At 58.8% G+C, this 20966-nt stretch overlaps 1 protein-coding gene across 1 annotated transcript in view; it reads left to right on the top strand.

Moving 5' to 3' along the window:
- The window catches only part of LRP1 (LDL receptor related protein 1), a 101001-nt gene that overhangs the window by 17241 nt on the left and 62794 nt on the right, over nucleotides 1-20966 (top strand). The window contains exons 4-9 of the mRNA XM_055129189.1: nucleotides 1828-1947; nucleotides 3999-4127; nucleotides 4250-4513; nucleotides 16787-16949; nucleotides 17069-17291; nucleotides 19397-19586. Coding sequence (XP_054985164.1) covers nucleotides 1828-1947; nucleotides 3999-4127; nucleotides 4250-4513; nucleotides 16787-16949; nucleotides 17069-17291; nucleotides 19397-19586 — 1089 coding nt within the window. The remainder of the gene's footprint in view (nucleotides 1-1827; nucleotides 1948-3998; nucleotides 4128-4249; nucleotides 4514-16786; nucleotides 16950-17068; nucleotides 17292-19396; nucleotides 19587-20966) is intronic.

The raw sequence follows: 20966 nt of genomic DNA, 5'->3' as shown, positions 1-20966 counted from the left end.
TTTGCGAGGCCTCAGCAGGCTCCGGGGGCTGGAGCAGGCCCCCAGGGTGGGAGGTGCTTGTGCCGGCGGCTCATTGTCCCACATGCCTCTCTGGCCTGTGGGAAGAGACGCATCTGTATCCCGTCAGGGCCGGGCAGGGGTGCGGGGGACGGTTCCGCTCTCCCTCTGCTCGGTTCTGCGTGGGGTATTTCTTTGTGTGTGTGTGGGGAAATGGGGTTCGCCTGGTGGTACATGCGAGCTACTCCTGGCTCTGTGCCGGGGGCCGGAGGGGGTTCACTTCCCACAGTGCTCAGAGGAGCATGCAGTGCCAGGGTTCAAACTGGGGTTGCCTCATACAAGGCAAGAGCCTGGGCCCCTGTTTTATCTCTTCAGCCCTGAGGCCGTGTGTTTTTGTCAGAGCACAGCCAGCTTCAAGGTCCTGCACCTCCCTCCCAGCCCGAGGGGGCATGGCCACGCTGACATTTTTTTTCTTTTCACTTTTTGGGTCACACTCGGCGATGCACAGGGGTCACTCCTGGCTCTTGCACTCAGGAATTACTCCTGGTGGTGCTCAAGAGACCATATGGGATGCTGGGAATCGAACCCAGGTCAGCCTCGTGCAAGGCCCCAGCGTCCTACCCGCTGTGCTATCGCTCCAGCCCCTGACTTTTTTTTTTCTTTTTTGGGTCACACCCAGTGATGCTCAGGAGTTACTCCTGGCAGTGCTCGGGGAACCCTGTGGGATGCTGGGAATCGAACCCGGGTCGGCCGCGTGCAAGGCAAGCGCCCTACCTGCTGTGCTATCGCTCCAGCCCCGCCCCTGACATTTTTTTTAAGGCCTTTTCAAACTGCAAAGAACCTTGAGACCTAGAGTCGGACTTTCTTCTCTGCTGTTACACAAGTAGGATCTCCTCATCGTCCCACCCTGTGATCAGCAGAGAAAGTCCTTTCTAGATTTTCCAAAACAAACGATATCTCCCCCTCTCCCCGGAGCCCTCCTCCTGCCTCCCGCCCCCTCTCCAGGAAGGCTGGACGGCCGGTGTCTTTGGGCTCTCCACTGGTGATGGGGAGGAGAAGGACCCATCTGGGGCCTGGCACCCACCGCCCTGACTCGCCCTGGCAGGCCCAGTGGCTCTCGGCATCCCCGCATCTCGGGGAGTTCTCTCTCCTAGGTGGTGGGGCAGCTGGACAAAGGGGTCTTTGTGGCCAGGCTGCCTGGCCCCACGCAAGGCCATTAATTGGGTCGCTGGTTTGTGGGGGGGGCAGCTCCCCCCCTTCTCTCTCACTCCCTTCTGTCTCCCTGTGGAAGTGGGTCAGTGGCAGGAGGAAGATTAGAGAAGGGTCCTTCGGGAGCTGGTTTGTTCCCTTTCCCGGCTTCCACCTGGGCCAGAGGCCTTGTCTGGGACTCTCGGGGGTGGGGGGGGAGGGGACTCCCAGAGAAGCCCGACTCCAGGCGTTCCCGGGACAGGCCCTGCCTACCCATTCTCTTCAGCCTGAAACCACCAAAGGGTCCCGAGGCAGCACGAACAGGAGGTTCGGGAGGAATACGACTCGCTGTCCCCACTCGCTGTGGGGACACTCAGAGAGCCCTTTCCGCAGGGACAGGTGGGGTCTGTGTGACCTCGGGCCTGTCTCGTATCCTCTCTGCGTGACAACAGATCACCGCCACCCCTCGGGAGGAAGCCCCTTCCACCTCTGACACTGGAAGTGGTTTGGCCTTGGACCACAGGCCTAGGAAGTGGTTTCTGGGGTGGGGGGGCGGCGTGGAGCTGGGGGGAGGCAGGGGGGAGGCTGGGGGCCGGCGTGCCGTGGGTCGGGGGTGAACGCCTGTCCTCTGCCCTCCCACAGAGCTCCGGGCCAACTGCTCCCAGCTGGGATGCCAGCACCACTGTGTCCCCACGCTCAGCGGGCCCACCTGCTACTGCAACAACAGTTTACAGCTGCAAGCAGATGGCAAGACCTGCAAAGGTGCGTGGACACGCCGGGAGGCTGGGCGGGTGGTGGCGCCGTGCTCAGGGCCTGCAGGCCTGGCCAGGGGCGGAGAAAAGGCCCCGGAAGTGTTAAAGAGGAGATGGGCACCGTGCCGTCGAGACGCAGGACGTGGCTGTCGTCCCACTCACTTGCTTCTTTCAGACTTAAAACTTCATCTTTAAACGCTATTTATCAGGGCCAAGAATGGAACTCGGTGGAAGAGCATTTTGCCTTGTATGTGTGAGGCCCTGGGTTTGATTCCCAGCAGCACGCACGCATGCGCGCGCACACACACACACACACACGCACGCACACACACTCTCCTGTGAATGCAACTATATAGATGATATGTGAGTTTCCTGTAAAAGGAAATAAAAGAAAAGAAAAGAAAAGAAAAGAAAAGAAAAGAAAAGAAAAGAAAAGAAAAGAAAAGAAAAGAAAAAGAAAAGAGGATGAGGATTGGAGTGATAGTACAGTGGTTAGGGTGTTTGCCTTGCATGTGGCTGATCTGGGTTCGATCCCAGCTTCCCACAGGGTGGCCTGTGCACCACCAGAAGTAATTCCTGAGTGCAGAAGCAGGGATAATCCCTGAGCATCATTGAGTGTGGCCCAGTGACAGGAAAAAGAAGAGGGGCTTGAGAGATGGTACCGCGAGTAAGGTGTACTCTCCTTACAGACCTTTTTATGCGTTTGTCTACATACACTCCTGGGAGATCTCATTGAAAGTGTTTTTCTGCGTATGCTTTGCCGGGGGGGAGGGGTGGGGTGTTGGGTGATACTTGGTGGTGCTCAGGGTTTACTCCTGGGCTATCAGGAAACCATACACAGTGCTGAGGATTGAGCCTGTGTCAGCCGTGTGCAAGGCAAGCATCTTACCTGCTGTACTCTCAGCCCTTGTGCGCTTCTTAGAAGATAAACACGGGGAGCTGGAGCGATAGCACAGCGGGGAGGGCGTTTGCCTTGCACGCGGCCGACCCAGGTTCGATTCCCAGCACCCCATGTGATCGCCTGAGCACTGTCAGGGGTGATTCCTGAGTGCATGAGCCAGGAGTGACCCCTGAGCATTGCTGGGTGTGACCCAAAAAGCAAAAAAAAAAAAAAAAGATAAACATGGTACTGTATGTATCTTTTTTCACTTTTTCCACTCAGTATGTTCTAGAGATTTTTCCATGTTAGTACGGAGAGATCTACCTCATTCTTTTCAAACCACTGTGATGTCTGAAGGTTACCACAGTCTTCTTGGCCATCACCCGGTGGATGAGTAAGACGTTCCCAGTTTCTCTCTTTGACAAACAATGCGGACTTTTCTGTTTTAAGTCCACCCCTTGTGGATCTCTGCACGAAAGCCACCTTGTCAGGAGAGCCCTCGAAGACCCCTCTAGCTCAGCCCCCGACACTGGTGTCTCCAGCCCCTCCTGTGCCCACCGGCCCAGGGCCTCTCTTACCTCCAATCCCAATTGGGTATTTATTATTTATTTATTTATTTATTTATTTATTTTGCTTTTTGGGTCACACCCGGCGATGCACAGGGGTCACTCCTGGCTCTGCACTCAGGAATTACTCCTGGCGGTGCTCAGGGGACCATATGGGATGCTGGGATTCGAACCCGGGTCGGTCGCGCGCAAGGCAAACGCCCTCCCCACTGTGCTATCACTCTAGCCCCATTTTATTATTTTTTTATTATTATTACTCTTATCCCAGCATTTTGTTTGTTAGCCCAATTTAAGTTCCACGGGGGCAGAAATCTGAATCTCTCTCATTCACGGAGACAGCGCCAGTGCCTCGCCCAGGACGGGGCTCGGAGCAGGGAGGCAGGGGAGCACTTCGGGGTGACCAGAGCACCCGGCACAGCTAGTTCTCTCAGGAAGATGCCGAGTCTGGACTTGCTGGGTGACAGCACCTTTTCTTGTCAAACATCCTGCCAAATAATCCTTCCTTGGAGCCGTGAAGATGGACACACCCGCCACTGGTGGCGGCGTCTGCCGGCGTCCACGGCCCTGCCCCGGTCCACCTCAGAAATCACCGTGTCCTTGTTCTCTTCCTGGCAGACTTCGACGAGTGCTCTGTGTACGGCACCTGCAGCCAGCTGTGCACCAACACGGACGGCTCCTTCCTGTGCGGCTGCGTGGAGGGGTACCTGCTGCAGCCAGACAACCGCTCCTGCAAGGCCAAGAACGGTACGTGGCGGGGGGGGGGGGTGGGCTGGGGGGGTGTCCCCTGTGTGTGGCTTCTCCCCGGCGGCCTTCTCTGGGGAGGACTGGCCGCTCCTACCCCCCTTTTCCCTCCCTTCCACCCACAGAGCCGGTCGACCGGCCCCCGGTGCTGCTCATCGCCAACTCCCAGAACATTCTGGCAACCTACCTGAGCGGGGCCCCCGTGTCGACCATCACCCCGACGAGCACACGGCAGACCACAGCCATGGACTTCAGCTACGCCAACGAGACCGTGTGCTGGGTGCATGTGGGGGACAGTGCGGCCCAGACCCAGCTCAAGTGTGCCCGCATGCCTGGCCTCAAGGGCTTCGTGGACGAGCACACCATCAACATCTCCTTCAGCCTGCACCGTGAGTCACAGCCCTCCCCGGAGGGCAGGGGGGGTGGGCAGGACGGGGCACAGGCCGAGGCCGGCCCTGCCTGGGGTTGGGAGCTCACGGACCGTCCCCGGTCAGGGTCAAGGCCAACAGGTCTGTCTGCGGCCGAGGCTCGGAGCATCTTCGCCGTGGCCCTTTCCCACTTCTCCAAGCTAAGTTTCTGTTCCATTTTTTTGGGTTCTGTTACGGGGGCCGTAAGCGGGGGGAGGTGGTGGTGCTCCCAAGTAGTGCTCAAGAACCCAAGGGTCACTCCTGGCAAGACTCAGCTCCGCTGGGCAGGACAGCGGGTAGGGCGTTTGCCTTGCACGCAGCTGACCCGGGTTCGATTCCCAGCATCCCTTATGGTCCCCTGAGCCCACACCAGGAGCAGTTGCTGAGTGCAGAGCCGGGAGGAACCCTGGCCGTCCTGTGAATGTGAGCACTGCCAGGTGTGCACCCAAATAACAGGTTCCGGGGCTGGAGTGATAGCACAGCGGGTAGGGCGTTTGCCTTGCACGCAGCTGACCCAGGTTCGATTCTCAGCATCCCATAAGGTCCCCTGAGCACTGCCAAGAGTCATTCCTGAGTGCAGAGCCAGGAGGAACCCCTGTGCATCGCCAGGTGTGACCCAAAAAGAAAAATTAAAAAAAAAACCCCAAATAACAGGTTCCTACTCGGGCTTGGCAGTGCTTCAGGGATGTTGCTCAGGGCCTCTGCCCGTACTCTGCAGTGCTCTGCCTTATCTCTTGGCCTCGGGCTTAAGTATCGCCTCTCCGTTTCTGAGGAGAGCCCGCTGGGAGAACTGAGGGCTGAGGGGTCAATGAGTATTAGGTCTCCGAGGACTAGGTACTTTTCCTGCGGGAGAAGGGAGTGTGCACCAGACTACTGGGGGCTTTCCCCGTGCTCGGGGCTGGGTGCAGCCGCAGGGCCTGGGCTCGGGCTGAGTGCGGGTGGCCTAGTGCAGCAGTGCCAGGGCCCAGCCGGGGACGGGGACTCTGGACGTCACCTCTGGACTCCGCTGTGGGTGAGGCCCGTGAGTCTGGAGGGTCCTGAGGTGTGGTGGGGGGGGCGGGGGCGGGAGGGGGACACTTTGTGGCAGTGAATGAAACCAGAGGGGGCTCAGCTGGGCCATGTAGTTTGAGATACCCTAGGTGTGCCTGCGGGGGGGGGGGGGGGGGGGGGGCTTCCTGCCCCCCTCCCCCGTGCTGTCTTAAAGGCAGAAGAAGGGGTGTGGAGGTAGAGACCCCCTGTCTGGAGCACTCCGGTGCAGCTTGTTGTTACTAAAACAAAGGACACATCTGGCACCATCCCACCGACAGGAAACGCACCACAGGGCTGAGGAGAGAGCTGGCCCCCCAGGGTGGCTCCCACCCCCAGGGGGAGGTAACTGGATCTGTGACTGCCAGTAAACCAGAATTCCCAGTCTCTACTTTGGTTTCCTGATCTGCATAATGGGTTTGAGTCTGTCTGATCAGATAAGTGGAAGTGAAAGCCAGAGGAAAACTAGAGGCTGGCTGCTCCTGTGGTCTGTGGACCTGGGCTTGTCTGAAGTGGTTATTATTACTATTTTTGTTTGGCTTGGTGTATTTTGTGGACCACACCCATTGATGATCAGGGGGTTACTCCTGCCTCTGTGCTCAGACATCATTCCTGGCACGCTTGGGGGGACCCTATGGGATGTCGGGGATCGAACCTAGGGTGGCCGCGTGCAAGGCAGACGCTCTACCCGCTGTACGGTCTCTCCGGCCCCTGTTGTTGTTTGTTGTCATCCGTCAGGACCGGGCCTGGCCCGGCCCTGCTGATCGGTGCCAGGGCTGTAGCTTAGAGCCACACATCTGCTAAGCACCTGCCCTGCCGCTTCGAGTCCCAGCCTCCGTCCCTCAAAGGCCTCCACCTTCCTTCCTGGGGTCCCCACAGGAGACAGAGACCCGAGCGGGACACTCAGGCTTCGTCCTGGGGGGTGGGACCGGAGACCCTTGTGAGCTTTGGCCTCTTCCCACCGTCTGCCTTGGAGCTGGCCGCTCCGCCAGCTCACCCTTAAGGGTCCCGAGGTCGCCGGAGGCCAGGCTCCCCTGTGTTGGGATGAGGGTCCTCGTGAGGTGCTGGAGGGCAGCTCAGGGAAGGTGGGGCCGAGCCCCTGGAGACGGCTGCCCTGTCCCTGCTCCTGGTCCGCAGCCCCGCCCCCAAGGCCTGTCTGGACAAACAGCTCTGCCAGTTCCCTCCCTGGCCTGGCCGGGCCTCGGGGCCAGACGGGGCTGCACCGATGGGAACCTTCTCGGCCTGTGCTCTGGCCTGGCCCCTCTCCTGCCTCCCTCCCCTGGAGAAGCAGGAAATAACCTCAGGCGGGTACCCCTCCCTTGGCAAACAGCGCGGGCCTCCCCGTCTGCCCCTCTGGGGCAGAGTCCAGGCGGCCGGAAGAGATCAAGGTTCTGGGGAGAAACGCTCGTGGGGCGAATGAGTGGGTTCTCTCACCCCGGCCGCTGGCCCTTCCTCCCGGCCCCGGCCCCCGGCCCACGCCGCCGGGATGTCTGGCTGTCACCCTGAAGATGGTTGTTTTGCTCTCATCCCACAAACTAATTATGGGCCCTGAGCTGAGGCTGTCGGAAGTGTCTCTCCCCAGCACCCTGCTCCGCTCCCCCGATCACCCTCTTCTTGGGAGAGGCTGCCGGCCTGCCCTGGCACGGGTGTCTGGGTCCTGGCTCTCCCCTGGGCAGTGGGCTGCTGGCCTGTAATTAGCCCCTGGGCAGGGGGCTGGAGGAGAAAGGCCGCAGGCTTCCCCCAGCCGGCCTAGCCTCTCTGGCTCTGGCTGTGTCCCCCAAGGGCCGAGCCCTCTCCGAGGGGAAGGCTGACAATTAGAGGTGCTGCAACAAAGGCTAGAGGCTGAGAAAGGCCCGAGGGCCCAGGAGCCTGGCCTCGCTGGTGTGGGAAGAGGGACTCTGCCCCAGAGAAAACTCTGGAAACAGAAATAGAATATGAAGGAGGAAGGAGGCCAGGAAGTGAGAGTTTCACATGGATTCCCGGCCCGCTGTGAGCTCCGAGAGCCCTCAGCAGTGGCCGGGTTCTTCTGTGTGTGTGTGTGTGTGTGTGTGTGTGTGTGTGTGTGTGTGTGTGTGTGTGTGTGAGAGAGAGAGAGAGCCCTCAGCAGTGGCCGGGGTGTGTGTGTGTGTGTGTGTTGTGTGTGTGTGTGTGCATGTGCCCTCAGCAGTGGCCGGGTTCTGTGTGTGTGTGTGTGTGTGTGTGTGTGTGTGTGCGTGTGCCCTCAGCAGTGGCCGGGTTCTGTGTGTGTGTGTGTGTGTGTGTGTGTGTGTGTGCCCTCAGCAGTGGCCGGGTTCTGCGTGTGTGTGTGTGTGTGTGTGCCCTCAGCAGTGGCCGGGTTCTGTGTGTGTGTGTGTGTGTGTGTGTGTATGTGTGTGTGTGCCCTCAGCAGTGGCTGGGTTCTCTGTGTGTGTGTGTGTGTGTGTGTGCGCGTGTGCCCTCAGCAATGACTGGGTTCTGTGTGTGTGTGTGTGTGTGTGTGTGTATGCCCTCAGCAGTGACCAGGTTCTGTTCTCTGTGTGTGTGTGTGTGTGAGCCCTCAGCAGTGGCTGAGGTGTGTGTGTGTGTGTGTGTGTGTGTTTGTGTGTGTGTGTGTGTTGGAGGGTGGGGGGGAATGACAACCCCCAGTGTGACTAGGGCTGCTGCAAGGTGGCCCCTGGGTGGCAGCACCCGGATTCCTGTGCTTCCCGGCCTCCATCCTGGCTCCCCGCTCTGCTCCCCTCCAGAGTAGGGGAGAGTCTCTGCCCCCAGGAGGTGGCTCCGGCGAACCTTCCTGCGGACCCTCCTCCCATCCCAGCCTCTCCCTGGCCCCTTCCTATGATCAGCCTGGGGCCCTGTCCCTCTGCCGCTGTCCTGCAGGATGGGGGCTTCTAAGAGGATTCCAGGACGAGAGACCATGTGGTGATGACACCGTAAGACCCTCTTAGAGACCAACACCCCCACGCCCCATCTCTGCTCTCCCCAGAGTGGGGCGAGTGCCTTGCTCTTTGGTCGGATACAGATATGCTTTTTATTTAAGACTCTTTAAGAAAACCTTTTTCTTTTTTTTTTTTTAAATCCAACAATGCTCAAGGGTACCTCTTGGCTCTGCGCTCAGGAATTACTCCTGGCAGTGCTCAGGCTAGGGAGATTTTTATGGGATGCTGGGGATCAAAGCTGGGTCGACCGCATGCAAGGCAAGCGTCTTACTGTGGGGCAGGCCCCACGTTCTCAATCTATTGTTTTATGATTGCCTCTGTGATTGTTCAGGATGCTGTCCACAAAAAAGTGAGCTGGTTTAAAGGAAATATGGGCAAGTGATGTTGCAAGCTGTCTGTCAAACAGCGAGCATTTTAAAAGCAGCATCACGGTGCTGGAGCGGTAGCACAGTGGGGAGGGTATTTGCCTCACTCGTGACCAACCTGGGTTCGATTCCCAGCATCCCATATGGTCCCTTGAGCACTGCCAGAAGTAATTCCTGAGCACATGAGCCAGGAGTAACCCCTGTGCATCACCAAGTGTAACCTAAAAAGCAAAAAAAAAAAAAAAAAAGCAGCATCATGAGATGGTAGTTTTGGAACCCAGCCGCTGAGCCCCAGAAGGTCAGCAGAGCTGGTGTGATCCCAGGGCCCTGTGGGGCGGGGGTGGAGGTTGCTTGTCCATACCCCACCCCTTCCAGGCTGAGCTCCCCAACCTGTCCTCGTTTCAGTTCCGAGGCTGCTTGCATGGCAGAAGGAATGAGAAGGAACAAGGGTCCCTGCAGGCAGGGCCTCCAGAAGGTGTGGGGGGCGGCCCCCGGGAGTTGTGGGGTGCCTCAGGGAGGTGTGCAGGGCTGAGGGCCTGTGTCTGCAGAGGAATAAGGTTTGCTGAAGCCCCATGGTTTTTTGGGATTTTTTTTTGTGGGGGAAGGTTGGGGTCAGGGCTGTTGTGTTTGAGTTTGGCTCACACCTGGCGATGCTCAGGGGTCGCTCCTGGCTCTGCACCCAGGAATTGCTCCTGGCGGTGTTCAGGGGACCAGATGGGATGCTGGAGATCGGACCCAGTTGGCCACTTAAGGCAAACGCCCTACCCGCTGTTGTATTGCTCTGGCCCGAAGCCTCTTCATTTCTTTACTCTGTGTGTGTGTGTGTGTGTGTGTGTGTGTGTGTGTGTGTGTGTGTGCGCACGCGCGCGCGCGCGTGCAAGGACACTCTGGAAGGGCCCCATGTGAGTCCCTCTCTGCACTATGCTGTTTGGAGAGAAGGATGTTTGGGGGGGGCAAGGAGGGGGAAAGAAAAGGCCTCCTGGGCTGCAAGCAACAGGGTTGCGAAATGGGTCCCCAAATCCAGCTGGCCAGCTTCACTTTTCCCTCCCTCTTTCGTGTGTGTGTGTGTGTGTGTGTGTGTGTGTGTGTGTGTGTGTGTGTGTTTCAATCACAACAGGAAACGGGGTTGTGATTTGACTGCATGAGAGGGGGCGACAAGCAGCCCTTTTGAGTCTCGGGTGACCTGGCTGGGGGGGACCTGCCTTCCCCCCGACCCCAAACGGGGCACCCCCACCCCTCTCTCTGCAGCCCCCTGCCTACAGAGCGCTTCCAGGCTTCTCCTGGTTTCCTCCCTCCATGAAAGCCAGACACCCATTGGGTGGCCTCGCCTCCCTACAGGGTGAGGGCCCTGGAGGGCTCCCCCCACCCACCCCTTTGACCCCTTTGACCTCAGGCCCCTGCACCCCAGGCCTTTTGCTTTCTATCCCCCCCCCCCCAGAGTTTCTGAATCCTCTCGCAGCCCTCTCCCTCCCTCTCCGCTGGCCGGGACCAGCCCCGCGGCCCCTCTCGGGCACAGCTCCAGCCCTGTCCTCCTCCCCCGCTGTCTCCTTGAAGTCGTCTCCCCACCCTGCTCCCGACACCCCCCCTTCCCCGTTTCCAAGCCAAAGGAAGTAACTTAAGCAAGAGAGATGTGTTCTCGAGTGCAGCCGGGATTGCTCAATTGTGGGAGGACCCCGGTTCCGATTCTGAATCAGGGCTGGCAGAATCTGGGCGGCCCAGGCCCAGCTCGGACCCGCGACCAGATGCCTCCGCGGTGGTGGGAGCTGGGGCTGACTCGGATCGGGGCAGGGAGCCGGACTCCCAGGCCAGGCCAGGCTGGCATTGTGGGCAGGCAGGAAGGGAGCCCAGTGGGGCGGGCAGAGAGGGCGCCCGCATGTGGAATAGGAGCTGAAGTCGGGACCAGCAAGAACCGCGAGCCTGAGGCTGTGGCTTCCCTCCGCCTGGCCCGGCAGCTGTCTTTGGGGGTCCCTGGGCATCCCCCCTTCCAGCCTGTGCATGAGATCCCTGGGGCGGGGGGGGGGGGGGTCTCTGACAAGCAGTAAGGATTCCCAGCCAGGTGTCATTCCACCCTCCTGGGGACACTCCAAGGTCAGAGAGGAAGGGACGGGAAGAGCCACGTGCTGGCTCTTGGGACAACAGCAAGAGGACTCCGTGTTGACAAATATTTGCGAAATGAATCAGTGCCAGGCGGTGGGGACGAAGATGAAAGACGGCGCCCTGCCCTGTCCGTGTGTGCAGTCAGGTCAACGGACTGTCATAAAGGGAACGGCCGGGGCCAGGGAGATGCCTCAAAGGGCCGGAGCAAAAGTTTTACGTGCAGAAGCTCCCAGGTTTGATCTCCCGCATGGTCTCTGAAGAGCGGCCCCTGAGCACCTAGCCAGGAGTAGCTTTTCCCTACCCCCGCACCACTGGGTATGGCCTGAAAACCATACAAAGTTTTACCTGGCCTTGGGAGCTGGTGACAGAGGTCTCCTGGGGGGCCTGCGTTGAGTCTTGTTTTGTTTTTTGGCGGTGCTCAGAGCTTACTTCTGGCTCTGTGCTTCGGGATCACTCCTGACGGGGTTCAAGAGACAAAATGGGGGGGCTGGAGAGATAGCACAGCGGGTAGGGTGTTTGCCTTGCACGAGGCCGACCTGGGTTCGAATCCCAGCATCCCATATGGTCCCCTGAGCACCGCCAGGGGTAATTCCTGAGTGCATGAGCCAGGAATGACCCCTGTGCATTGCCGGGTGTGACCCAAAAAGCAAAAAAAAAAAAGAGAGAGAGACTAAATGGGAGCCAGAGTGATAGCACAGTGGGTAGGGCGTTTGCCTGGCACGAGGCCAACCCGGGTTCCATCCCTGCCATCCCAAATTAGCCCCCCAAGCACCACCAGGAGTAATTCCTGAGTGCAGAGCCAGGAGGAACCCCTGTGCATCGCCAGGTGTGACCCAAAAGAGAGAGAGAGAGAGAGAGAGAGAGAGAGAGAGAGACCATATATGGTGCCAGGGATCAAGCCCTGGTTAGCCACATGCGAGACAGAGCCCCACCCGCCGTGTTATCTCGCTGTTCCCTGAGCTGTCTTGGGGTCGGCTCTAGCCTCAACTGCCCACAGGCAGCAAGGCGCCAAGGCTCTGGCTGGACACATGGCACGGAAGTCACGTCACGTCGGTGGAAAGGCAGTGGGCAGGCTGGGTTCAGGGGAGGGTCGTGACGCACGAGGCAGCGTCCGTTGGTCGGGATGGATTATTCCAGGCCTGCACAGCTTCATGCCCGTCCCTCCCCCCAGCTGAGCACACCAGCACCCAGAGACTGTGTGCAACTGGCCCCGAGTCCTGCCGTCGGAAAGGGACACCACCAGCTTGCAAATGGGCCAGAGAGGCAGTACAGCGGGGAAGGCTCTGGGCTCGCACACGGTCCACCCGGTTGGGTCCCGGTGGGCCTCCCCGCCCTGAGCACGGAGCCGTAGTGAGTCCTGAGCACCTTCAGGTGTAGCCCCAAGTGCTCTGCCCCAAGTGCTCCGCCAAGCGAAAGGAAACAGAACCATTGTTGAGATGGGCTGCTTGCCGGTGGCAGGGCAGGGGGGCGGGGTGGGGGGGAGGAGGGACGGGAGGCCAGAGCACAGTGTGTCTCCGGGGTGGAGGGCGTCAGGGGGACTCCACTTCCTCACCCTGGGAGCCTCCTACGAGGCCCCGCAGCCGGGTGTGCGGGTTGTGGGCGGGGACGTCCCGTGGGCAGGAAGGCCTCCTCCCGGCTCTATTTTAAGGAGCGGGACTGGAATCCTGTCCCTGCAGTCCGGGCCTCCTGGGGGTCGGGCGGCAGCTTTTCCCCCGGGCAGAGGCTTCCTGAGCAGAGTGGACAGCAGGGAAGTGGGGAGCAGTGGGGAGCGTTGGGATGAGCTGCAGGCTGTGCTCCGGGGGTTGGGGGGGTTGGGTGCGGGGAGCGCCCAGGGCTATTCTGGTGCCTGGAACTGAAAGTCTTTTGCGACACCCCAGCTGATCGTGGGCTTCCTCGGCCGAATCCCACCTCCTCGGCCCTCTGCGCCCTCCCGCGACCTAACAGTCCCATCCTGGGGTTTGCCTGAGGACCCGGGGTCTTCCCCAACCCCCACTGGAGAGTGTGACACGGGGGGTCAGCGCCAGGAAGGCTGGGCTGCCGGCGGTGTGGAGCCAGACGGTTCTGGTCCTCTGGGCCGAAGCCTGAACTCTTGCCTCCCCCCCACCCCGCCCCAGAAACAGGCAAGAGAGGCCCAGGCCCCCCCTCTGGGGCAGCCCTGGGGGGAAGGTGCATCTCCCCGGTGGGCGCAGCTCTTGGCCTCAGAGGGGAGATGCCAAGGATATGTGTGTGCCCACAAGTGTGTGTGTGTGTGTGTGTGTGTGTGCAAGCGTGTGCAGGATATGTGTGTGCGCGTGTCGACGTGCGTGTGCGTGTGTGGCGGGACGGGCGGAGGAATCTGGACTTTGGGAGAGAGGAAAATAATGTGGCGGAGGGGGGTTGGATAACAAAGGATTTTTGCTTGCAACTAATCGTCTCCAGCTGCAAAAATACCAAAGGGGGTGGGGGCGGGGGGGGCCAGGCCTGGTTGGGGACTCCAGTCCTGGCCAGCTCCTCACCGGCCTGCTGTGTGGGGCCCTGCCTGGCCTTTGGGAGGCGGAAGGGGCAGTCGGCCAAGGGTAAATATCTGAGAAGAGGGACCCTCCCTCTGCCTGCCTTCCCCACACCGGGGAGGCGCCCCAGGGCCCGAGGGGAACCACAGCCCGAGACTCGGGGCTCGGCGGGAGGACGGTCATGGAGCTCCACCTGGAACCAGGCACACGAGCATTCGAGCTCGTCAGGCTTTCCCCTCCCCACCCCCCTTGCCGAGGGAAAGTGTTGGGGGGGGTCGAGGGGGGGGCAGGGTGTTGCCATCCCTGGAGCAGTGACTCAGGGGAGCCTCGGGAAACGGAGGCCAGAACACAGCTGTACCAGCGGGAGCAGATCCCGATGATGAAGTTGAGCCACAGGCCAGACCCCCGCCATGCCCACCCTGTCCAGGGCACAGGGCCCTGCTGGCCGCCGGGGCCCGTGACGGGTCCCCTCCTCTGGGACCTGAGTTTCCTCTGCAGGCGGCCCGGGCCAGGACTTTGAGTCTGTTTTCTGCACTGATGGTGCCGGGGGGCGGGGTGGGGGGGCTCATGGCGGGGTCCTCCCCACTCGTGGCGTTCCCTGGGCTGCTCGCCCCCCCAACCCCCACCCCGCTGGACCACTGGATCTGGATGAGACAGGACAGGGCGGGGAGGGGGGCAGAGGAGGGAGTGACTGAGTTTGGGGATACATCAGCACTTCTAGGGGGCCCGCCTTATCCCTGTGACCTCTTTCTCGCCATCCTGCGGGATCCAAGGGTTGCGGGCGGGCGGGGGGGTTGAGTGGGGGGGCTGTTAACAGGGCGGGGGGGGGATCCTAAAGAGGAAACTAGTTTGATGAGAGCTTCAAGTTGCGCCCCCATCCCCCACCCTCCAGCCCAAGTCCTGTGACTCTGAGTCAGTGCTGGGCCCAGCCAAGTTCCTTGGGAGCCACGTTCCTGTTCCCTTTGCCCCCCCGCCCCCCCACCCCCGCTATTAGGAAACAGCCCCAAAATCCCTGTGAGGAGGGGGGGAGATTAAGGAAGGCTTGAGCAGAATGGCAGTGCTTATACCTGTAGCTGCGTGGCGTCCAGAATAATCCCTGCCACTGGAATGTGGGCAGCGGGGGGGTTGGGGGGGGGAATGTTGCAGCCCGCTGAGCTTTCTACCTGCGGGGGGGCTGGCGACACGCATGGCAGAGACTGACTTAGAAATATCTCAGCTGCAGGGGCTGGAGCGATAGCACAGCGGGGAGGGCGTTGGCCTTGCACACGGCCGACCCGGGTTCGATTCCCAGCATCCCATAGGGTCCCCTGAGCACGGCCAGGGGTAATTCCTGAGTGCAGAGCCAGGAGTGACCCCTGTGCATCGCCGGGTGTGACCCAAAAAGAGAAAAAAAAAAGAAAAAGAAATATCTCAGCTGCAGAGGCATCGCCACTGATGGGGTGGCCGGGGGGGCCGTGCGTGCCTAGAAACCTCTGGGTCCCCGAAGGAACTGTCCAGAGGAGGCCAGCAGGGGTCCCTGTCCCCAGACGCCCTCCTGTCCCCTGGACCTCTGCTGCTCTTGTCCCATCTTTTCTCGATTGAGTCCTCTTGGATTTCTCCAGTTCCTCAGATCATAGACTGAGGGTGGGCGTCTAATCCCCCTCCTCCTCCCCCCACTCACCCTGTGAAACCGCCCTCTCTCACTGAGCCGTGCCTCAGTTTACCTTCAGAGCCCTCAAATGGGCCCTCCTCCCTTTTGGTACGCCCTTTGCAGCCTTTTCTCCAGTCCTGGTCAAATTCCCTTCACCTTCCCACCCTCTCCGGGGCCTGAGGACATTGAGCAAGGGGGTCACGGAAGGAGCAGGGGGGGAACGGGGCGTGTAGCGGAAGTTTGACCCACGTCACCCACTCCTATTACCAGGAATTTCCTTCCCTTTTTGACTTTCCTTCCTTTTTTTCATCTCTGTGGGCCACGTCTTTTGAAATGATTTTCTCGGAGGAGGTGGCTACATGGTGCTCTGCTTCTCCCTTTTTGAGTCATGCCACAGACAAAACTTCCGGTCAGCGGCCCAGGCTAGCGTGTGGTCACTCCACTTACTGTATGAAGTCAATCATAGCTCAGCCCAAAGCCAAAGCAGCATGTCATGTCATGCGCACGGATTGAAACAAACTGGTGGCGGACTTATCCTCGCAGCTTTTGGGTACCCCAAAAAGATCAAAGGAGGGCCGAGAGCTGGGGAAACTGAGCAAGTGAGCCAGCTCACCTGTGTACCCCCCAGTACCCATCGTGTGTCCACCTGAGGTCAGCGTGGGGAGCAGGGTCATGTCGCAGAGTATAGATCACGGTCACTGTCACTGTCATCCCGTTGCTCATGGATTTGTTTGAGTGTGAGACTTGTTACTTGTTACTGTTTTGGGCATATCCAATAGCCACGGGAGCTTGCCAGGTTCTGCTGTGCGGGCATGATACTCTCGGTAGCTTGCCGGGCTCTCCGAGTGGGCAGAGGAATCGAACACGGGTCGGCCGCATGAAAGGCAAACGCCTGATAAGAGGCCAGGCAGTCTGGTGAGCAACGCGGCCGGAGAAATGCTCCGGACCCGAAACCGGGCCAGCAACAGCGGGGATCCAGACGGAGGAGGTACAGCTGGTACACCTTCTCCAGATGGAGCCCTGGCGACACTGAGCAGCAACTAACACGGCTCCGGGTTGCGGGACTGGAACACATCCGAGCTGCGCGGCCGCTAATGCGGCTGCTCGACCTTTTCTAAAAACTGAAAGCATACAATCTTTTAATGGAAAACCAGTTATCAAATGCTTCCTTAGTAGGGCTGTCTTTCTTGGGGGGAAACTCCAACAACAAGAGTGAGTTTTGTTTTGCAATATGGAACGTAATCAAGGTAAAGAGAAAATGAAGTGAAATTCATCAGTTATACAGTTGGGGGTGGGGGGCGGGGGCGGGGGGTATATTGGGGATTTTGGTGGTGGAATACGGGCACTGGTGAAGGGATGGTGTTTGAATATTGTACAACTGAGACATAAACCTGAAAACTTTGTAACTTTCCACATAGTGATAAAATAAAAATTAAAAAAAAAAAAAAAAAAAAGAAAGGCAAACACCCTACCCGCTGTGCTATCGTTCCAGCCAGAGTCTAAGTACTCAGGGAATTCTCTTTGAGGAGACCAGGCAGGCAGGAAGGCGGCAGGGACTAGCAGGCACAAGGGGCCGATGGCGGAAGTTCCCAGGAGCCCAGGAGGAGACCAGGTGGCCCGGGGACGAGGCAGGACTCCCCCGAGGAGGTGGGCTTGCTTCAGGCTCCTGGGAGGTGGCGGTGTCTGGGGGAGGAGCTGCCCTCACCGCTCTTGCCTCCGCCCGCCCTCTGCAGACGTGGAGCAGATGGCCATCGACTGGCTGACGGGCAACTTCTACTTTGTGGATGACATCGACGACAGGGTCTTCGTCTGCAACCGGAAGGGGGACACGTGTGTCACCTTGCTAGACCTGGAGCTCTACAACCCCAAGGGCATTGCACTGGACCCGACCATGGGGTGAGTGTGGGGGGGGGTCCTGGCCCTGGGAGGGGCAGGGGGTTGGCAGAGAGAGGCTCCTGGAGAAGAGGGGGTGCTGGGGCCCGCGCCCCGCTTAACACGTCCTCATCTGCCCGCAGGAAGGTGTTTTTCACGGACTACGGGCAGATCCCCAAGGTGGAACGCTGCGACATGGACGGCCAGAACCGCACCAAGCTGGTGGACAGCAAGATCGTGTTCCCACACGGCATCACGCTGGACCTGGTCAGCCGCCTCGTCTACTGGGCAGATGCTTACCTGGACTACATCGAGGTGGTGGACTATGAGGGCAAGGGCCGGCAGACCATCATCCAAGGCATCCTGGTGAGCGAAGACGGCGGGGTACCATCCGCTAGGCCTCCCAGCCAAGGCGAGGACTACTTGGGGTGCGGGGAGCACTGTGGGCATGAGCACTGTGGGCTCCAGGGGCCCATGTCTTCCAGAGACACCTTTTACTAGCCTTCCTGTGTGATCCTTAACCCCTTGATGGTTAGTAGGCCGGTAACTGAGCTATCTTAGGGCCGGTGAAAAAAGTTTATTTTTTTTAATTTTTTTTGCTTTTTGGGTCACACCTAGCGATGTACAGGTGTTACTCCTGGCTCATTCACTCAGGAATTACTCCTGGCAGTGCTCGGGGGACCCTATGGGATGCTGGGAATCGAACCCGGGTCGGCCGCGTGCAAGACAAACACCCTACCCGCTGTGCTATCGCTCCAGCCCCTGATGAAAAAAAAAATTTTTTTTTTTTTTTTTTGGTTTTTGGGTCACACCTGGTGATGCACAGGGGTTACTCCTGGCTCTGCACTCAGGAATTACTCCTGGCGGTGCTCAGGGGACCATATGGGATGCTGGGATTTGAACCTGGGTCGGCCGCGTGCAAGGCAAACGCCCTACCTGCTATGCTATCACTCCAGCCCCCGAAAAAAAATTTTTTTGAAAAAAAACAGTGAGCCAGGGAGGTAGGGCGCAGGTCAGGCACTTGCCCTGTATGTGGTCCACCCAGTCTGATTCCTGGCACTGCACATGGTCCCTCGAGCAGAACAGGAAATGATTCTGCACACCCAAGGCCAGGAGTAGCCCCTTGAGCACCCTCAGGTATGACCCACCTCCTTCAAACAGAAGTACCTTAAAAACATAATAATGAAAATGCTAGCTTTGGGACCAGAGAACTAGCACAGCAGCTGAGCTACCTGCCGTGCAGGCAGCCAACCCAGGTTCAATCCTGGCACCTTATATTATCCCCCCAAGAGGCGATCCCTGAGCACTGAGCCAGGAGCAAGCCCTGAGCACCTCGGGTGTGGCCCCATAACACAAAACTTACAAGCATGGTTCAAAGGGGTTCAGTCACCTGCCTGAAATTAGGTAACTGGAAGTAGTTGTGGGACCAGAGACAGGGCTTCCATTCTCAGGGACCTCCCAGCGTTAGTCCTCTGAGCTTCAGTCTGGATCAGATGAGGAACCTGATCACTTCCCTGGGATAAGTTACATTTGGAGACTGGGGGCTGATACACGCTTTCTGGGGTCCCGTGTGTCCATTTGGCTCTCCCGTTCTAGAATCAGGTTAAGGGTGTTCTCTGTTGGGGCCAGAGAGATAATACAATGGGTAGGTCATTCGCCTTGCACGACTCAGACCCCGGTGGATCCCCGGCACCCCATATCGTTCCCCGAGCCAGCCCGGAGTCATCCCTGAGCATAGTAGAGTCGGGCAGGAGTAAGCCCTGCGCACAGCTGGGTGTCAGTTGACCTTTGTTTGACCCCAGCATCTTGTGATCTGAGCAGGAGGTTGGACCCCTGGCACCCCATATGGTCTCCTGAGCCAGCCAGGAGGGACCCCTGAGCAGAGAGTCAGGAGTAAGCACAGCCGGGTGTCAGTCGACCTTTGTTTGATCCCCAGCATCATGTGATCGAAGCAAGAGGGCCAGAAATAGCCCCCAGCCTCTACCAGGTTCGGGCCCCACATCTAAACACTTCCCCACAAAACAAAAAGAATCTTTTCTGTGCACAGAGTTGAGGACCCGTTTTCTTTCTTTCTTTCTTTTTCTTCTTTTTGGTTTTGGTCCATATCCGGCCAATGCTCAGGGGTTACTCCTGGCTCTGCAGATCGAACCCAGGTCAGGCACATGCAAGGGAAGACCCTTGCCCACTGTACTTTCTCTCTGGCCCCTGGGCCCAATTTTTGACTCAGTCCCAGAGATGCATCCTGCCAGGAGCTCACTCAGGCCAGGAGAGATGGTCTCCGGCTTGGGAATTCCAGAATGTCTTCACGGATTTTGACGTGGCAGGGTGAGGCAGGTGAAAGCCACGGGTTGGACAGCTGTGGAACGCATTTGGGCCTCTAAGGACATGAGGACATTGGACTGGGGAGGTTTTCCAGGGCCAAGCCAGGGTTCCCCGCTGTCCCACTCACTGTCCCCGCCTGCCCTTCTCAGATCGAGCACCTCTACGGCCTGACAGTATTTGAGAATTATCTGTACGCCACCAACTCGGACAATGCCAACGCCCAGCAGAAGACAAGTGTGATCCGTGTGAACCGTTTCAACAGCACGGACTACCAGGTGGTCACCCGTGTGGACAAGGGCGGTGCCCTCCACATCTACCACCAGAGGCGGCAGCCGAGAGGTCAGCACCTGCCCGGGGCCCCTCTGCAGCCCCTGGGAGGGGGGGGTGTGCCCTGGCCTCTGTCCTCCTGCTTCTCTTCGCCACCACCCTGCCACCAGGGCTTCCTTGCCATTGCCCACTTGACACCCTAAAATGAGCCCTCCAGGAACACCTCAGACTCACCCTGCCTTTGATCATGGATTAATTTTTTTTTTCGGGTCACACCTGGTGATGCACAGGGGTCACTCCTGGCTCATGCACTCAGGAATTACTCCTGCAGTGCTCAGGGGACCCTATGGGATGCTGAGAATCGAACCCGGGTCGGCTGCGTGCAAGGCAAACGCCCTACCCGCTGTGCTATCTCTCCAGCCCCTCATGGATTAATTTTTGCTGGTTGTTGCCCAAAGGTTTTGCGGTCCCCACGTTCAGCGGCGTGACCTCATCCCGCGGTTTGAGAAGCGAGGCAGGCCGGCTGAGCTGGGAGACCGGAGAGGTGCTACAGGGTTAAGACCTTGTGTCCCGCTGAATCTCCAGGTCCAACCCCCAGCACCACTTCTGGCCCCTTGAGTCCCTCCAGGGACCATGTGTCAGTAGAGAGCCAGACATAGCTGCCCAGCACCACAGCATGTGACCGCCCTCCTACACACACACACTCACACACACACACACACACACACACACACTCACACACAGTCACACACACATACACACACTCAAATACACACTCACACTCTCTCACACTCACACTCTCTCACACTCACACTCACACTCACACACACATACACACATGCACACACTCAGACTCACACATACTCACACACACATACACACATGCACACACTCAGACTCACACACACTCACACACACATACACACATGCACACACTCAGACTCACACACACTCACACACACGCACACGCGCACACACACACACTTACTCACACACACTCAGACACTCACACACACTCACATACACACACACTGACACACACATACACATGCACACACTCAGACTCACACACTCACACACACGCACACACTCACACTCACACTCTCACACACACACGCACACACTCACTCGCACACATTCACACACACTCACACTCACAACCACTCACACTTACTCTCACATACACACTCACACTCATACACACACACACTCACACACACACTCACACTCACACACACAGAAGAAGCAGCTAGGCTGAAGGCCCTCCCGTCCCCCTTGCCCCACTTCTCCAGCCACTCAGTGTCCGGGACCAGCTCCCGTGGCCGTCCTCTGCTTGCAATAGCAATTGTTTTCTGCTGGGGCCGCAGTAGTAGCAGCCTCACCTGGCCCCGGGGGAGCGGTGTGACTCTCCCCCCTGCCAAAGAGGCGCCCACCAAGAGGGCAGGCCTGGCT

Source organism: Sorex araneus, chromosome 2 (genome assembly GCF_027595985.1).
Source record: "Sorex araneus isolate mSorAra2 chromosome 2, mSorAra2.pri, whole genome shotgun sequence".
Classification (NCBI taxonomy): Eukaryota; Metazoa; Chordata; class Mammalia; order Eulipotyphla; family Soricidae; genus Sorex; species Sorex araneus.
This window is presented reverse-complemented; position numbering and strand designations above follow the sequence as displayed.